General features: G+C 37.5%; 1 protein-coding gene across 1 annotated transcript; it reads right to left on the bottom strand.

Moving 5' to 3' along the window:
* Positions 1-736: 736 nt before the first annotated feature.
* Positions 737-1,820, bottom strand: defbl2 (defensin, beta-like 2; the record flags this gene model as incomplete). The annotated part of the gene is made up of 3 exons (XM_079835178.1): positions 737-758; positions 1,338-1,455; positions 1,763-1,820. The coding sequence occupies 3 exons, from the start codon at positions 1,818-1,820 to the stop codon at positions 737-739; spliced, it is 198 nt and encodes a 65-aa protein (XP_079691304.1).
* Positions 1,821-19,600: the final 17,780 nt, after the last annotated feature.

The following is a 19,600-nucleotide window of genomic DNA, read 5'->3' as shown; positions in this document are numbered from 1 at the left end:
CCCAAGAAAAGAAAAAAGAAGATATAGCCTGTAGTTTATTGAACAATAAAAGCTGATTTGAGCACACAGGGAATGGCTGATTTGTTGTAAACCATAGATTCTGGTTTATTTTGTCTTATAAAGAAACAAAGTAGATAACCAAAAAATAAAAGCTCAGGATAGTGAACAAGAGTAAAAACTATTGGCAAACATTTCATTTACAAAAGCAGCATTCCACAAGAGCTATTTGGGTCAGACCCTTCATTGGCTGTGTTATTGTCTCTATAGCGGCTGTGCAATGCAAAGCAAATCCGGCTCCACTTAAACCTTTGACTTTCATAAACACAGACTGAATAGAGTTAAATGTTGGAAATGTGTGGTATGCCTCTCTTGAAAAAGAACCATGTATTAATTGTAATCCTGGATTTACAGTGGTGGCATGCTTTAGCTGTCCCATCAGCTTTACTCAGTTTATGTTTATGCTAAAACACCATCCCCTTGTGTAACTGCACTGTTCCACACCTCATTACTTCATCTGCTTTTTATTTTTTGAGTCTCACACTTTTCAAACAAGAACATTATTTAAATCATTGTTAAATACCAAAACACTCACTACTTTGAATGATAAGGAAATGGTTTCTTTCACCATATCAGCACTGAAACATAAATAAAGATGACTTTGGTGATGACGTCATTCTTCTGAGGATGTAATTTTTAAATCAATCATCAGTTGAAGTCTTAGATTATGTTATTTTTGTTAAAACCGCACAGCACAGCATCTGAAAATAACAGATAAATCATTGTTAGGAATTATGATCTTTACATTTGTGTTTAATGAATGTTGAACACAAAAGTGACAGTAAATAACTTTACAAAAGATTTCTATTTCATATAAATCCTGATCTTTTGAACTTTCTATTCATCAAAGAATCTTGAAAAATATATATATATATATTTTTCAACATTGATGATAATAAAAAATGTTTCTTGAGCAGCAAATCAGCCTATTAGAACGATTTCTGAAGGATCATGTGACACTGAAGACTGAAGTAATGATGCTGAAAATTCACAGTAATAATAATATAATATATCAACATAGAAAACAGTTATTTTAAATTGTTATAATATTTTACAATATTGCTTTGTAAAAGTTTTGAATATTGAGTTTTTGATCAAATAAATGCAGCCTTGGTGAGCATAAGAGACTTCTTTCAAAAACATTTAAAAACAATTAAACCCCAAACTTTTGTGTTTATAAACCATATATAACCAATATTTTATATTACATATTTATATACTATTTTATATAAATATATATCATATTTTCAGTTATTTGTTGTCCTTTTATATCAACATACCTGTATCTGCGTGGACAAGCATGGTGACCAACAATGTATTCTTGGTCAAAACAGAACCGACGGCAAAATCCTCCATAGCCACAAGTCCAATTCTGAATCTGCACTTCAGCATTATGCACTAAGACAAAATCATATCCAAAATGTATAGTTGTGCATGTATAAAATATTAATATCATCTGTGAACACAAGTCTTAATGCTATTGGTTAAAAAAACAAATGTTATGACTAAAAATCCAATTGGAAGTTATCCACAAAAATGTAATTGTCTCAAATAAGCAACATTTTCACCAACTCATTAAAAACCTTATTATCATAAATGCATAAAATCACTCTTCTCTGTATTCTAAATTCATATATCTCATTCTTCACTTTGATCCACAAACAAAGACACACATGCAAACACCCTACCCACAAAGAAATCCTACCATTCTCTGTGAAAAGTGCAAGCAATGTAACAAACAGAATCATGCCAAGTTTCTTCATAGTTTTCAGTCTCAGCCTCTCAGACGGTGTTGATGGCAGTGCCAATGTTTCATTTATACAGCATTGAGGCAAAGGGGAGGAGTCTGGCTAAATTACAGCTACGTACTTTCTAGAAAATATGTCTTAAAATAAGGATAACAGATTCTGTCCTGGAAAATTGGTGGCCTGAAGATTTACCAGAGTAAGTTTAGTCTGCCACTGAGGTCTATTGCATCTAAAAAAAAGCAGTGTCATTCAAAGTACAGGCTTGTCAGAAGGATGTGAAAGCTATAGTCTGAAGATCTGGTATGTAGCAACTCATAATATAAAAACTGCACTTAATGTAATAAGTATTACATTATTATTGTAATAAAATGCTCATTATGTAATCATTTTCTTAAAATGTAATAAAATCTTGAACTCATTGTAATAACAATTTTTCTATTATGAGAAAATGATTACATTATAAACTCACCAAAAACATGTCATATTTTCATTATTGTAATAGCTTTTAAAACAGAAAAAATATTAGTATTCCCTTACAGTACATTTTAAAAACCAAAAGCAGTCTTAAACTCCTGTTTCTCCTAAATATTCATGCAATTATTATTATTATTATTGTATGTTTATTAAACAAAAAGCATTGGTATTCCTTTGTACATGTAAAGAACGTTTGCACCTTTAAACTACTACTTGTAGTAGTAGTAGTAGTATCAGTATTCTGGTGGATTTGTAAGTTTTTATGTGAGTTTATAAATTAATACATTTCTCATAATGTAAAAATTGTTATTATATTATGAGCTAAATATTTTATTACGTTTTGAGAAAATTAATAGCCCTACATTATGAACATTTTAATACAATAATAATGTAATACCTATTACATTACATTATGAGTTGCTACATGGTGTAAATTATTTAGAAACTATATCCATGCTGCCAGTAGAGTTTGCTCTTATATATGAGGGATCTTAAGTCCCTCATAAAGCCTACATAAACATATAATGTTTATAATGTACCATTTATTGTGTATTGTTTGGTTTTAAGGATAAATCAGTTACTGAAATATCAGTCAACCTTTCTCGGTTTAGCACGAAAAATCTGTTCCAGTAGATGTCACTGCTGCATTAAAAGTCAAGGAGCAAACATGAACGTCACTAAATTGGTTATGGCTAAATTAATTTTCTTTCTCTAAATCACTTTATGTCTCAGTATGTTTCATAAAACCATTCATTCATGGGAATACAAATTATATGAGTACAAAGTATGTTCCTTAATAAAGCTGTATTGTTTTCTTTAAATCAAATCTTAGCATACCTCCCTTTTTTTTCTGCAGGAAATTAAGCTAGCTCCCTCAATGTGTTCATCATGATAGAAATCAAACAGTCTTATCTGTTATTAAAGCAGATTATTCATGGTTCTCACATTGTTCAGTGGAATGAGGGTAAAACCACATCCTTTAGAAGACAGAGCGCAGCTTATGGGGAATTGTACTGTACAATTCGAGTTAAGTTGCTAAAAAGAGTGAAAATGGGTCACGGCATTATTAGCCTTTTTCTAATGTGCGTCATCTAATGCATTGCAAGGCCATTATGGAGGGACCAAATACAAAAACATTCCCCCTGGAGACAGAAGGGAACATTAGAGAGATTTTAAATTAATCTCACTGTAGTTGTTTTGGGTCTAAGGACTGAAACAGATCCGGTGCATATGCATGTGGTTACAGACTAGACTGGGTAAACCCAGCCCGATCTGCCGGCGATTTGATTTCGCCCTGTAGCTCAGGCTGGATACCTGTAAATTTTTCCATTCTGCTTCCATTACAATTTTGCGGGGACCAATCACAAACCGGCTTATCTACCTGGCGCGCTTAACACGATGACGGATAGAGAAGCGACGGAACGTTGGTCTGATTAGTTGAAGGACTAGGCCTATCCAATTGCGTACAGAGTCATTTGAACTATACCCGTTGATCACACCTCTTGGGCAGTAGAAAATACAGAGCAGACTCCCCAGACTAATGTTCAGTGTTACCAACTTAGCAATATAATTTTTTTTTCTCCCAAAAAGCACCTAGCAACAAATTTAGCAATTTTTCACATTTATTTGGCAACTTTTAGCAACTTTTGGAAAGTGACTCTAATCCAAACAACACACGTACAAGCTAGCTCAATAGACCTAGCGGTTTATTCATAATTCCTTAAGATTGCTGTGGAAATGTGGAAATCGCTGTGAAAACCGGAAGACAAAACACAACGAGCGCAGGAACGGGGCTACATAAGGCTATATATATATATATATATATTTCTCTAAGGTGCAAAATATATATATATAATATATATATATAATATATATATAATATATATATAAAATATATATATATATATATATATATATATATATATATATATATATATAAGTTAGCATGTCAAATAATATCTACATATTACATAATGGCGTAGTTTTGCATTGCGATTACGATGACAATGACATCACAACATTTAACAACTTTTAGCAACAAATTGATCTGCCTTTAGCAACTTCCCCTGAAAATTTGTTGGCAAAAGTGCTAATGTTCAATGTTAAAAGATTGAGCTTGGTCTGGTGATAGCCAGACAAGTTACAGACACTTTGTTTGACTTTGCCTTACTGCTGAGGAAAATTATTCATAATATAGATAATTATGCTATGTGACAGGCTTTTAAGCTGTCCATGTCTGCAAATGGTCACATTTCCCTGTGTTTTTACCTTTATTTCAGATGGGGGAAACCATGGCGACTGGATCTCCCACACTGCCTGGCATAAAAGAACAAAAATGGAGCCAACGGCTTCCTGATATACCGTGGTGAAGGTTGAAGTGCCTCGAGTCGTGACAATGAGAGCACAGCTGACCTTGCTTTCAAACTCGAAGTCCCCTTCAAATCTGATGCTAAGGACAGTCTCATGCAAATGAGGACATTTAAATGACCGTTCATAAAAAACAAAATAATGGAAAAACTGTTTTTTTTGGTGTGGTTTTTTTAAACACCAGGATTGATTTGAAAAGGATCCTCACCACTATGTACTTTGACAAGATGTTGAATGATGAACTCATGGGGAGACTAATAAGGAGATTGTTTGTTCTCACACACACACACACACACACGCACACACAAATGAAAAGAGACATCCCTCCTGTCAGTCTTGCTCTAATTATGAAATGATGTAACAGAATTGTGTCGTATATTGGAGCTTTTTTCCTGACGCTTGTTAAATGTCAAAACAGTGATGAATTGGTTACAGTTCAAAGTTTTCAGAAAACATACTTTCATGCAATACACAATAACAAAAATTGTTCTGATGTGTCCTCTCATAATGACTGTCTCTATTGTTCTTTTTCAGTCTTCCCACATCTCTTCATATTTAGGTTAATGCAACAAATATTCCACGATCTTTTCAGACTAGATCATATAAGTTGTTTTTTCCTTCTGTTGTTAAAGTCTGCATGAAACGGAAGTTGCGATAGTATTTTCTTGACACACAACGATCAGGCATAACATTATGTGAAGTGAATAACACTGATTATCTCTTCATCACGGCACCTGTGTGTGGGATATATTAGGCAGCAAATGAACATTTTGTCCTCAAAATTAATGTGTTAGAAGCAGGAAAAATGGGCAAGCGTAAGGATTTGACAATTTTGAGTTTGACAAGGGCCATATTGTGATGGCTAGAAAACCATCACAATAGAGCATCTCCAAAACTGCAGCTCTTATGGGGTGTTCCCGGTCTGCAGTGGTCAGTATCTATCTAAAGTGGTCCAAGGAAGGAACAGTGGTGAACCGGCGACAGGGTCATGAATCAAGACTCTTTGATGGTAGTGGAGAGCGAAGGCTGGCCTGTGTGGTCCGATCAAACAGACGAGCTACTGTAGCTCAAACTGCTCAACAAGTTAATGCTGGTTCTGATAGAAAGGTGAATACACAGTGCATCACAGTTTGTTTCGTATGGGGCTGCATAGCCGCAGACCTGTCAGGGTGCCCATGCTGACCCCTGTCCACTGCCGAAAGCGCCAACAGTGGGCACATGAGCATCAGAACTGGACCCCGGAGCAATGGAAGAAGGTGGCCTGGTCTGATGAATCACATTTTCATTTACATCACACGGATGGTCAGGTGCGTGTGCGTCGCTTACCTGGGGAACACATGGCACCAGGATGCACTATATAGGAAGACTATGCACCTCTTTCAGCAGGATAATGCGCCCTGCCACAAAGCAAAAATGGTTCAGGAATGGTTTGAGGAGCACAACAACGAGTTCGAGGTGTTGACTTGGCCTCTAAATTCCCCAGATCTCAATCCAATCGAGCATTTGTGGGATGTGCAGTACAAACAAGTCTGATCCATGGAGGCCCCACCTCACAACTTATAGGACAGAATGATCTGCTGCTAACATCTTAGTGCCCGATACCACAGCACACATTCAGGGGTCTAGTGGAGTCCATGTCTCGACGGGTCAGGGCTGTTTTGGCAGCAAAAGGGGGACCAACACAATAATGTCTTCGTGTTATGCCTGATCGGTGGATATCCAAGTGAAACGGCTTCTCAAACAAGAAAACATGTTGGTTGGTTTTGTCCATCAGGAATTGGTTGGATTGTTCTGTCATTAACAATACAATTCAATTGAACTTGTTTAAATAAACTTCAATTAACAGTGTTTTTGAGACGCACCTCAGGTTTGCTATTGCTGTGATCTCATGTGAGTAACAAGTTGTCCCACCCACGCACCAGTAAACGTCATCAGAGAAGAGAAGAGATGTTGTTGCAAGAGGGAGGGGAAGTTCATTTGATTACACAAATATATACACATATCTTTATGAACTTTTTGAAGCAACAAAGTTGTAGTTGCGTAGACTGTCAATGAAGAACAGAAATTTCTACGATTTCGTTAAAATGTCTTCATTTGTGTTTGAAGATGAATGAAAGTCTTACGTGTTTTGGAAAGACATGAAGGTGAGTAATTAATGCCAATTTTTCACTGATCTATATAATTTATATACAGTATATCAGTGCAATTTTTGTGCCAACTAACCCTTTAAAGATATGCATTGTAAATTAAATCTACAGATGCAAATAAAGTGCAATAAAATTAAGGCTTAAATCTGTATTTTGGATGTTTTCATTCCACTATGTCTGAAAGAAAAGCATGTTATGGAAGCAAAATAGCCCAAAATCTCAATTTGTACCGGTGCATGAAAATAAAACTAGTTTTGCCTGTAGTGTCTTGCCTCCAATTCCGAAGGGGAGAGAGAGTTCTAAAACTAAATTATATTTATATCTACCCTTAACTAACATTCTTTGTGAACCTCAGGGGGGAAATAAAATGATTCAAAAATATTATATGTTCCCTTTAATTGTGTCAGAACTCCAATAGAGTCTGGCTGCAGACTTGCACTGTCACTCTCAGACTTGCTCTCTTAGTCACCTGTACTTTCTTTGCAAGTGACATCTCCAATCGCTACCTGCATTCACAGTCTGCATGCAACTCCACCCATACAGCAGCTCATGTCTGATTTAGAATTACATCAAACCGGAGTTCAAGAATGATTGCTGCATGTATAATATTTTTTTGTCAATAAAGAATTTTATGCTATTTTTAGACTTTTAATCGCTGATATGCAGTAATAAAAAGTTATATTGATTTACAAATGGCTGCTCTTTTTGTTTAGACGCTATTTATTTTGGTTGTGGCCAACCATGATACCCCTCAGTTGAATATATAATCTACAGTATTTGACAGAATTGTATTTATATTGTATTAGGTTCATTAGATCTCCATGATTTAACCACTGTATGATATAGTTTATCGTCACTGTTCACTTTAAAAACTTTCTCACATTGAAAATGTGGCAGTGGAGGTGATGGTGTTGTTGACTTAATAACTGAACGGAATAAAATTACAAATGTAAATTTCTTTATTAGCAAAATACTTGATTCTGTAAACAAAACATGTCATGTTTAATAAAAAATAAAAAACTTAATACAAAAATGCTAATTCTGACAAACTCAGTTATACATTTAACACAGATTTAAATGTAAAAAATTTAAGTTTTGTTTTCTTTTTAAGGCAGCTGATGGTAATATATAGGCTATATACTGCATCATGTTGGAGAATGCACCACAAGTAGTGTTGACATGAGTAGCAACAAATATAGTTCCTTTGAGGTTTTGTTTTATTGAACATTTATGCAATGTTATCATTACGGTTTATTACACAGAATGGCATTTACACTAATATTATTCAGTTTGTTTCTTCCTTCTTCTGAGGTCAGCCGGATCCTGTCCATATCCAGACTGAATGTCAACCTATAGACATGTTTAGACAGGTTTAAAATAAAACTACAACCCCAAATCAGAAAAAGTTGGGACAGTATGGAAAACGCAAAAAAAAAAAAAAAAAAAAAAAGCTGTTGACATCACCTGTTTCAAATCACATCATTATTTAACCATTATACCTCATTATAAGCCCTAAATTGCTCCTGTCCCAACTTTTTTTGAAATGTGTTGCAGGTCTGAATGACAGGAAAGGATGCATATTTACAAATGAAGTTGACCAGACAAAACATGAAATATTTTGTGTTCATATTGTCTGCAATGAAATACAAGTCAAAGTAAATTTAGAAATCACTTCTTTTTTTTTTTTTTTTGCGTTTTCCATACTGTCCCAACTTTTTCTGATTTGGGGTTGTAGAATAAATATTTTGCCACAAGCAGTGATTATCAGGGTCCAAGCACCACCGGCTCACCAGTTACGCTAGACTATACATTTATACAATGGCGTCCAGCCCTTTGCAACAACACAACCTTGTTTCTGCAGCAACTTTCCACATGTTTGTAATGTCTGATATTTATGTTTTACGTGACTTGAGAAAGTCGCATAAACCACTTGAATCCCAATCAGGGCAGTTAGGCTGAAACAGATTTCCAGAAGTGAGATTTGAATAGGATTTCAAGCCACATATGAATGTATGCACAAAAGTCGGTGATATGAGTGCTATGGCAGTGTTTACACTGTCAGACCAAATCTGATTATTTCTGAATGAAATCAGATCTAAAATTAATGACGTCCACACTGTGTATTGCAACTGTTCAGATCCAATTTGTGTGTGGGGTACATTTACACTGCAAGTCTCAATTCACAGAAATTAATACTTTCTTATTTTTAGTTTAAAGGAAGTATACTAATAGAACACTTATAAACTTCTTTTTCGTAAGGGTTGTGTTTTACATGGCATGAGAAAAGTCGTATAAACCACACAAAAATGATCAGGGCGGTCAGACTGAAACGGAATTTCTGAATGCTGGATTTCAAACCACATATGAATGTAGCTCGCAACGGGTTTGTAAAAATCACATTTCATGTGATTTTTTGCCGTTCACACTTGCTAAATCTGATCGGATTTAAATCAGATATGCACAAAAACTGGATTTGGACTGACAGGCTACATTCACACTGTCAGTCAAAATCCGATTTTTCTGCATATCCGATTATAAATCCAATCAGTCTGACCGCCCTGATTGGATTTTGCGTGGTTTGTGTGACTTTCTCACGCCATGTAAAACGTGAACATCAGACTTTGTTGTAGGAAACATGCGGAAAGTTGCTGCAGAAACAAGGTTGTGTTGTTGCAATTCAACCTATGTTTCTGCCGTTGCCTTAATATAACGCAGTAGTCCAGTGCGTGGTGTAAGACTGTATTGCAAATAAAAATAAAATCTGTATTGCAAACCCTTCAATGCGGCGTTTGTTGTTTTTGGCATATGCCCACTAACTCATGTCACGGCCATGGAAACCCGGATATTCCGGAAAACGAAAGAGCAGTATGGACACACAAATCGGATCTGAACAGTCGCGATACACAATGTAGACAGTCAACCTTTTTAGACCAGATTCCAATCGGATACACAAATAATCCGATTTGGACTGACAGGGTGAACGTAGCCTGAACGTGTTATGTAGCCTAATTTTAAAATTTAATTTCAATATAAATTTTTGAAGCACAGTCATATTGGACTTTCATAATAGTGAAATGACACATAGAGGTGCCATATGCTGTCCTTGCCATTAAACTCATTTAGAGAACTAGAACTCAAGGGTCAAACTTATTAAAACTGGTCACATGATTATCTAATGGACTGCCTCAACCCTGTACAGAAAATGTTCTTCACATAGGCTACTAAAATGTCAAGTGTCTATCTCACTACTGGAGACTTAAAACTAGCTCAGGAACATTGAAACGACTCCTATAAGGTCTGTATTTTTGTGTTCTTCCAGCAATTATGATTTCCTGAATTTCAGGATATGGTCTTCTTATAATTTCAGTTAGGGGCTCTTTATAAATTGCACAAAAGAAAATGAAATGGCCCTCTAGGACACACATACTTTGGGAAGCGCTGTTCCATTTGTAGCATGAATATTTAGAACACAGTGGAAAAATCAGTTTGGCTCCAGACCTTTTCACAAGTAATTTGTAAGATTAACAATTAGATTAGCTGTGACTAAAATCCTTCATTAAATACATACAATTATATTTTTTCTAGATTTAACAGTGGCAGCATAAATGTTATAAGAAATGTTGCCCGTGTGCAACCTCATTCACAAATCAAAGGGAAGGTCTCGGGAAAAAAATTAATATTGCTCCACTTTGATGTCTCTCTCTCTCTCTTTTCTCTCTCTCTCCCTCTCTCTTCCATTAAGAATGCGGCTATATTAACAAAGTGAAACTTCCATTCCTTCGGCTGAGATTAGCCAGCAAACTAATTCCCTCTCTAACCCTGCTACTTTGAAGTCTTCAAGGGAGCCAAGAGCTTTTGTGCATGATTTACATAATCTGACAACTGCATCCCATCATAGACATGTCTATTAACAGGGAAGTGTTCTAATTTCTTACCAAGATATCATCATCATCATCATCATCATCATCATTAAATGAAACATAGAGGTTTAATAATAATTGAAAAATCAATATTATTATTATTAATCTATCTATCTATCTATCTATCTATCTATCTATCTATCTATCTATCTATCTATCTATCTATCTATCTATCTATCTATCTATCTATCTATCTATCTATCTATCTATCTATCTATCTATCTATCTATCTATCTATCTATCTATCTATCTATCTATCTATCTATCTATCTATCTGTCTGTCTGTCTGTCTGTCTGTCTGTCTGTCTGTCTGTCTGTCTGTCTGTCTGTCTGTCTGTCTGTCTGTCTGTCTATCTATCTATCTATCTATCTATCTATCTATGCATTTAAACTATTAAGACACTGTCTTTATTAGCAATATACCCTGGTGGCAGGTCAGCTGCAAATGACACCCATTACAAATGAAATCGCTTTCACCTTTCAAATCTACTGCTCTGTCTAGGTCAGTGCTGTTGAGTCTTGGGAATGTTCAACAAACTTCAATTTATGGCTAATTTGAAATAAACGTTCGGACCATTTTAAGGCTTCAAGCAATTTAAGTATGGAGAAATTAGTTTCGGGTTCTCAGAGGGCAGAAGAGAGCTTTGATGTTTCATAGTGAGCTGTCTTTCTTTTTCCTCTCTCACAAATTAAGGAGGGAATTTGTAACACACAATATGGAGTTCAAGGTGTCAAGGGGCATTAGTCAGAAGAATGCTGGCTCTTCGAGAGGGAGATACTGAATTAAGCGCTTGGGTTCAGAAACTCGGCCAGTAGAGGTGCTCAGAGGTATTTATGGGAATCTGCCATTAGGCAAAAAAAAAGAGAAAAAAAAAGCAAGTCAGAACTGAGTACTGGCCTGGGGATCATTTAAGGATATGATTTTACTATAAAAGACAAATTATGGTTCGTCATAGTGCCAATTAATACAAAACTGAGTCATTCTTTAAACAAGGGGAATCATGTACAAAATTCCAAATCAGAGAAACAGATGAGTGTGAATTTTAATTGAATTGGCCACATGCCACGGAAGTTGGGTTCCAATCATGTAATGCATTCTGGGAAATTACAGTTTTTCTCAATTGCTTTGGCATATTTTTCGAAACAGTCTTAATATTCTCTAAACTTTAAGTTGACTTGTCACAACTGTTTACTGGAACATCAGAACTCTATTGCATGCCTGCACGTTTCAAAATTAAAGATAAAAAGTGTTTTTGTCATCATGTGAGCCACACTGGTCAAAATGTTTAGATGTTTTTTCAATAGGCTATTTGTTATATACAAATTTAATATTTTCTTTTCTGTTGATACTAACTGCTTTCTATTCTATACAATAATGGCAGTTTTGTTTAGCTGAATGCTCTTGTAGATCACACTGAGATTTTTACTGTAAATACAGATTCAGACAGTAGGTAAAAATTGACTTGAAAAAGTCAATAATGTAGTACACGAAAAGAAAACGAACATTTGTATTTATACAGTAGCCTACTTTTTTTTGAAGAAGAAGAAATGTGTTACATGTAATCAAATTAATTAAAATTCACTGATGTTAGTACATTTTTACACACTAGTTCTCTAACACATACATATCTTCTTACACATATCCTACATATCCTTCCCATTGCTCTTCCATGCATGACAAAAATGTTTACATCCAACCTTACACGCAATTCTACAAAAATAAATGTACTGTAAACTTCATATATATATATATATATATATATATATATATATATATATATATATATATATATATATATATATATATATATATATATATATATATATATATATATATATATATATATATATATATATATATACACGAATGGATCAATTTGCATGTGATGGCTCACGCGATGAAAGAATGTTTATAAGTTGTGAAGAGTTTGACAGTTTCACTGAAAATTAACTCATCAGTTTTGATCAACAAGCCATGTGCATTTAGTCATTGTGCAAATTAGACAATTGAGCTCTTTTGCACACGTGCCAAAACAAATGCAATTTGCTTAAATCAATAAGAAATTCTAATCTAATGTGAACAAGAAACTAATTGTTCAGAGATCTGAGCTTATTGTTATAAGAAAAAAAGTCTAATTCGAAAAACTGTAAATGTTCTTGGTCTAAAAATGTAATGATGAAATATAAAAACAAAATATTATATAAATGTATACTATAATGTTTCTACGTATAGGTGAAATTTCAAACATAATAATTCATAATGTTCCATTTTAAAGGTGACATGTAATTGAAGTAGCAACAGATAATTTCGTCCAAATTGTGACATATCCGAGTAAAACAGACGTTAAAAAAAAATAATTATAAAATGTGATTGGAAACGGCTGGAAGATCCAGTTAAGGTATTTTGATAAAACATGAAACACAAGCAAGGATGACTTGTTCACTATAAGATCATTAAGGTTAAGGATTTAGAAAATAGATTGGGTGAGTTTTCATTTCATACCGATTGTGTCAGGGGCATGATAAATTACATTTTATCATTTATATTATGAATTATATTTAATTAATCAAAAAAATAACACATTGAATAGACAGCGTTAATTTCGACATAAAACATCTGCAGTATATAAAGCATCATGTTCACACTTATCCCACATGCTTCTTACTTAAAGGTCCCATGGCATGGCATTTTTCTATTATTTTATAATGTTTCCTGAGGTGTACTTATATTGTTAGTATGATTTTTACATCATAAAATATCATAATTTAGAAATAAAAGGCATTTTTTCTATACTGCTGTTTGCCCTGTGGCTGAAGGCCCTGTTACAAGAGGCGTGTCTGCTGTGAGACTTCAGTAAAAACGCCCACTGTTGTGATTGGCTGACATCTTTGCATTTGATATGAGCGGAGGGGGCGTGGTTTAACGAGGTCTACGAGGCACGAGCAGGCACAAGCTGCTGCCAGAGAGATGGATGGACCGGAGTTCACTTCACATCGGTTCTGTCAGTCTCAGTTCAGTGAACTGTTTTAGTTACAGCATATACTTCAGGTTATTAGTCTATTTCTAGTCGGAGGGGCTGTCACTCATGTCAGAAAGTTAGTAACTTTAGTAAATTATGGATCAGCGCTGACTGGAGACGCGAACCGTTTAGAACGATTCAGTCCGATTTGGTGAACTGATTCGGTTCACTAAAAAGAACCGGTTCAAAAGAAAGATCGTTCGCGAACCGGACATCACTAACGTACCAGAGACTGAGCTCAGCGATTGCTAACAAAGTTATTTATAGTAACTACTGAGTTATGAGAGCGCTGTCAGTCAGCGCGAGTTTATTGTGTTTGTATTTGAGAGTTCTGAATAAACACTAGTCCCAGTCACGCCGAGTCCGTCTTCATCATTATTACCAACTTTGTAACACATGCAAAGTACCATTACAGCTGTCGAGATGAACGAGTTATGAGTAAGTGTTGATAATACCATTATTTTTAGATGTTCCTATCATATGGAAAGCGTCAGTGACGCGCATTGAGTACACAGCACAAACAAAGACACAACAGCAGTAATCGAATGTAATCCAGTTTATTGTGGGAATAGCTGGCTAGCCTAGCCCAGATACCCTCACGCTTACCCCCCTTCTGCTTAATCTCGTGCCGCGTAAGGCGCCTCCGCTGTGGGACAGATGCAGTACTGGGGGTCGGGGATGTTGGAGGCCGACCGGACAGTGCAGCCCGAGCCTCGGCGTGTGTAAGGTTTATCTCTAAAGATGTGACTCTGCATGTTGAGCAGAAACGACTGTATGCACATTGTAGAACCGATAGATGCGACGAGGACGTACAAAACACTGACTCACAAGATAGAAAACACGAAAACACCGCTCTGTCGGGAGAGAGAGAAGCCGCAGCGTGTGCACGAATAATAAATAATTAGCTACACATAAGAAATCACTGATCACAGATCAGAAGGAACTGAAAAAAGACTTCTGTTTTCATTTGTACATCCAAACACTGAGAAACTGCCAGCGTTCACTCGTTCACAAGCAATGATGCAATGATCTCTCGAGCGTTTGCATGGGCATGCCAGATTCTCCGGGTGGAGGAAAGGGAGGTAACCGTTCCTGCTTGGACGTCAAACCAGGAGACTTCAGGATTGGCTCGTCTGGCCTGTCATTTTCTCAAAGGCAGAGAGAGACAGCCAGAACTCGGGTTTACACCAATCAACATTTCTATCCACTTGGGGACAATATTCAGGCTAGGGGAACTCATATTAATGTTGAAAAACCTCATAAAATGAACATTTCATGCCATGGGACCTTTAACCTTCATAAATAAAGATGTGAGCATCAATCCATTTGAAAAAATGCTTTGATTGTTCTTTTGAGGTGAATCCACTCCAAACAACAAACCAATGAAAATGTTCATTGTCTTTGTGTTTGTAAAATGGAATGTGGTTTGTAACGTGTCCAATGCAGAGGGCACAGCTCATCTCTGGCTTCACCAAAGTCTGCCTGGTGTTTGATAACCCCCGGATTTGTAGGAAGACATGGTTTGCATTTGTAATCAGGCCTCCGGCACTATGTCCTGATTGCTAATTGTATCCTTTGGGCCCTGCATGCTTCCTGCATGGTTATTACTGTCCTTACTCCCTGCCTCTCCTCTCTTTCTATCTCTCACATGTGTTACTTTTGACTCTTACAACCACACATCCCCCACACCCCCCACTATGCTTTTTTATTCAAGTAATTCTCGCCTATTTAGCAAACCACCATGTGAGCTGCCAGTCACACTGGGCATTCCCCATTCAGTAATCAGAGCGGTTCAGCTGCACATGAGTTTTTACTGATGTGCTGTAATGGTGAGCTCTCAGCAGGATCTGAGTCTTTAGGTAAGACGCTAAAACCTCACGTGTCCCCTGGGAGTCTCTGCAAAATAAAGGCGGCAGATTATGGTTAAAAGATGCTGCAGTTTTATTGACATAGCGTTTATTTATTTGCCAGCTCTCCTGTGTGTATTCACCTATTGTTACCTGGTAATTTGCATATTTTTCTTTATGCGAGTCATTTGAATTAACTGAACCAATTGATTCACAAAATGATTCATTTTTGAGGGCTTCAAACTTCCTTAAATGATGATGCGGTTTTATTGACATAGCATTTTTGTCATGACAACTGTCACTAGTGTTTGGCATGATAATGGTTATAACAACGTTTGGTCTTGGCGGAATAGATCTGCTACGCTTCTGCTGTTGCTGTTGATTATTGCTGCTATTGCTGCAAGTACGGGACTTGCTGGCAATATATACATTACACACTAAGACATGCTGCTGCTCTACAAAGCATACATGAATTAGCCATAGCAGATCTATATACAGGTGAAGCTGGGGAAGGTGGAGGGTTTTCTGAAAGCGTGCTGCAAAATGCTACAGCAGATGTTGACCAAGTATTTGAAAGATGAGCAGCAAGCTCATTGGCTACTGATACGGCAGGAACCAATCAGCAGAGAATGATGTGATTGCAAGCAGATTCCACGTTCCAGGCAACCCGTGTTTTTCCAACCTTCTACCCGTGAAAGTGCACTGGCGCGGCAGTCGAACCCGTGACTTCCCACCTGTGAACTCGTACTAGATCGATGTACTCCCAGTTCTACCAGAAAGACTCGGGAGAATAAATACTGTGACAATTATCCATTTATTAACAACCCAGCAAGCAATAAAGTACCGGACTCTGCATATCCTGCCTGAAGACGAAGGCAGAGGCGCAGCCGACCCCCCTGTGAGGTATGGAAGGGACCATCCTGGTGGTGGTGGGGTGGATGTAGGGAAGGATTTGACTTGGAGGTGGTGGGGAGGATGGCGGTGAATGGAGCGTCAGCATCTGCGAACTCAGACTTGAGTAGTTACCGATCTTTTATACCCAAGTATTAGAATGGGATTGGATAGATAAAAAGTTGAAGTGACGTGACAATTAAGTCTTCCTGGCAGAACTTATGCTAAAGCTTTCATTTACGCGCTCTGACGTCACATAGCCCGCAAAACAACAATGGCAGCCCCTACGGATGCAGCGTTTATGAAAGTCGTACACGAATAACGTAAAATAAAAGGTATAACAGCTTCTCTTGCCTTATGCGCTGTTTTTCTCTAGCCGGGTCTTACCAGACTCTCGTACATTTCATTTGTATAGAGAGTCTAGCCACTCTCCATTGATAAGCGTTTACTTCCTTGAAGGCGGGTACTCTGTTGAAGTTTAAAACTATTGGATCTGTCAAGAGCCACTCTGGATCTACAATAACCAGTCGCTAACGTTTGGTCGTGACGTAAGTCGTGCGCCGTTCGCCTCTGTTTCTCATATAGAAGTCAGTAAAAATAACTGTGCAGATATTACATTTTATTTACAGCATACAATCATGTTACAGACCACGTGAGCAGCGCATTCCCGATAACTGTGCAGATTGTGCACTCCACCTCAGTGATAAAACCTAAAACTCATGCATTCGGATTGTGATTTATTCACAGTGGAGGGGAGAGTTTTGTGATCGGGAATGCGCTGCTCACGTGGTCTGTAACATGATTGTATGCTGTAAATAAAATGTAATATGCTTGGTATGATGAGTAAATGCTGCCGTAAATTTCAGCCCAATTCAAATGTTTATGTGCTTTTCTTCTTTTTATTTTTTGAGCGGTGATGAAATATATTGCTCTTGTAAATACTTGCCAGCATTTAAAGAAATACAAGTCTAGAAATGCATCCAAATTACTTCGAAGCGCAATCGCACGGTGCTCTGCAGTGGTCAAAAAGGATATAAACAGTGAATTTTGTAGTGAAATATTCTTGAAAACTCAGAGATGTGGATTTGGACAGCACCACATGACCTTGGTGTTTGTCTAAAACAGTAGGTAATTTGGCCGGGGATTTTTACGCGGGTGGTGGGAGACGTGTTATGTTGGAGTAGTTCAGTTAGTTATTTAACATGAAGCACACACACACAGCTGAACGGATAACCACTTTACTAGTTCTGTGTCACTCATTCTACAATGCATGCGCACCATGAAGACAAAAACGTAACCCCCTTGAAACCCCGCAAACCTAGTGCTAGAACACAACAAGACGGACGGCAATAAAATCACTGACTAGCCCCTGTAAATGATGACAATACCTTCCGACCACACGAGAAACAATTACCGTCCGAATAGGGCTTCAGCCAACTCCTTCACCACTAACGGAGCGAGCTGGAAAATCAAATCTTGAATCTTTTCCCGAACCCTGTGGGGAGGAGGGCCACAACATCATGGCCACCAACAAAACTCAGTAAAGATTGTTCTTGCTCTGGCTTTAACTTCTGGATATTCAGCAACGGTGCCACAACGGAATGAACGGCTTCGCTCGCATCTTTCTCCGCCGCCATTACTGAACTACAACTCAAACTAGCACACAACATCAATGCCATCGTTCTCAGTCACTCCCTCTGTTCGCTGATTGGACCGGTTAAAATTTGTTCGGAGAAAACCTAAGAATATACCACAGTCCAAGACGGAGTACTGAAGGAAAATTAAAATTGAGCGGAACTACGTAGATGAGTGGAGCCAGGCAAGTTTTTCTCCTCCGTTTCCCTTAAATAAGCAAGGAGTAAGCACCTTTGGCAATATAAATAATTGTAAATGAGCATAAGCCCTGTACGGTCCGCCATGCTTTGTTTACATCTAGCTACCACAATTCCTTGCGCTCAGGCAGTTTGGCGTGGGTTTGAATATCCTTAACCACTCCCCTCCAACCGTAAGTCTGCTATGAGCGTGAGATGGAGAGGAGGAGCGCTGAAGTAAAACCCTGCCCTTTATTCAATATTCCGTTCCACTTGGAAATACGTCACAGCACTGAAATAAAATCAGTTGCAACTTCCGGTTCACTGGGACTTTAAAGCTACACTATGTATTTGTTCGCCGTTAGGGGTCGCTAACCTCTTCAAAATAATAACAAAGGCGTAGATTGATGACTCAGTGAATGAGCGTGGAATCATAGAACTTGTCGTCATACCGATGGATCTAATAATGTTTATGGGGAAATAATGGATGAGGCATTTTTTAACATGACTGTGGTATGAAGCAGGGCGTGATTACTAATAAGAGACATATCAGCGTAACATGTGAGTCCCGTTGGATATAAAGAAATGAGGACATTTCATTCTGCCGAACTACCCGCAAGTGCTGAATTACCAGCAGCCATATCACCCTGCAGCCCAAGACTGTTTTCCTACTGAAGCTAAGCAGGGCTGAGCCTGGTTAGTACCTGGATGGGAGACCAACTGGGAAAACCAGGTAGCTGCTGGTAGAGGTGTTAGTGAGGCCAGCAGGGGGTGCTCACCCTGTGGTCTGTGTGGGTCCTAACACCCCAGTATAGTGATTGGGACACTATACTGTAACAAGCACTGTCCTTCGGATGAGATGTTAAACCGAGGTCCTGACTCTCTGTGGTCATTAAAAATCCCAGGATGTCCTTCGATAAAGAGTAGGGGTGTAACCCCGGCATCCTGGCCAAATTTGCCCATTGGCCCCTCTCCATCATGGCCTCCTAATCATCCCCATATATACAGATTGGCTTCATCACTCTGTCTCCTCTCCACCAATCAGCTGGTGTGTGGTGGGCGTTCTGGCGCAATATGGCTGCCGTCGCATCATCCAGGTGGATGCTGCGCATTGGTGGTGGTTGAGGAGATTCCCCCTTCTATATGTAAAGCGCTTTGAGTGCCTAGAAAGCGCTATATAAATGTAACAAATTATTATTATTAATTATTATTATTATCAACATTAGAAGATATGTTACAGATGATATTCTAATATTTCATTGTGTTGAGCGACATAACATTGATTCGTTTTATGTACATTTGCTCACCTATCTAATAA

The sequence above is a fragment of the Gobio gobio genome (assembly GCF_949357685.1).
Source record: "Gobio gobio genome assembly, chromosome: 14".
Taxonomy (NCBI): domain Eukaryota; kingdom Metazoa; phylum Chordata; class Actinopteri; order Cypriniformes; family Gobionidae; genus Gobio; species Gobio gobio.
The sequence above is the reverse complement of the archived record's forward strand: the minus strand, read 5'-3'. Positions and strand labels throughout refer to the sequence as shown.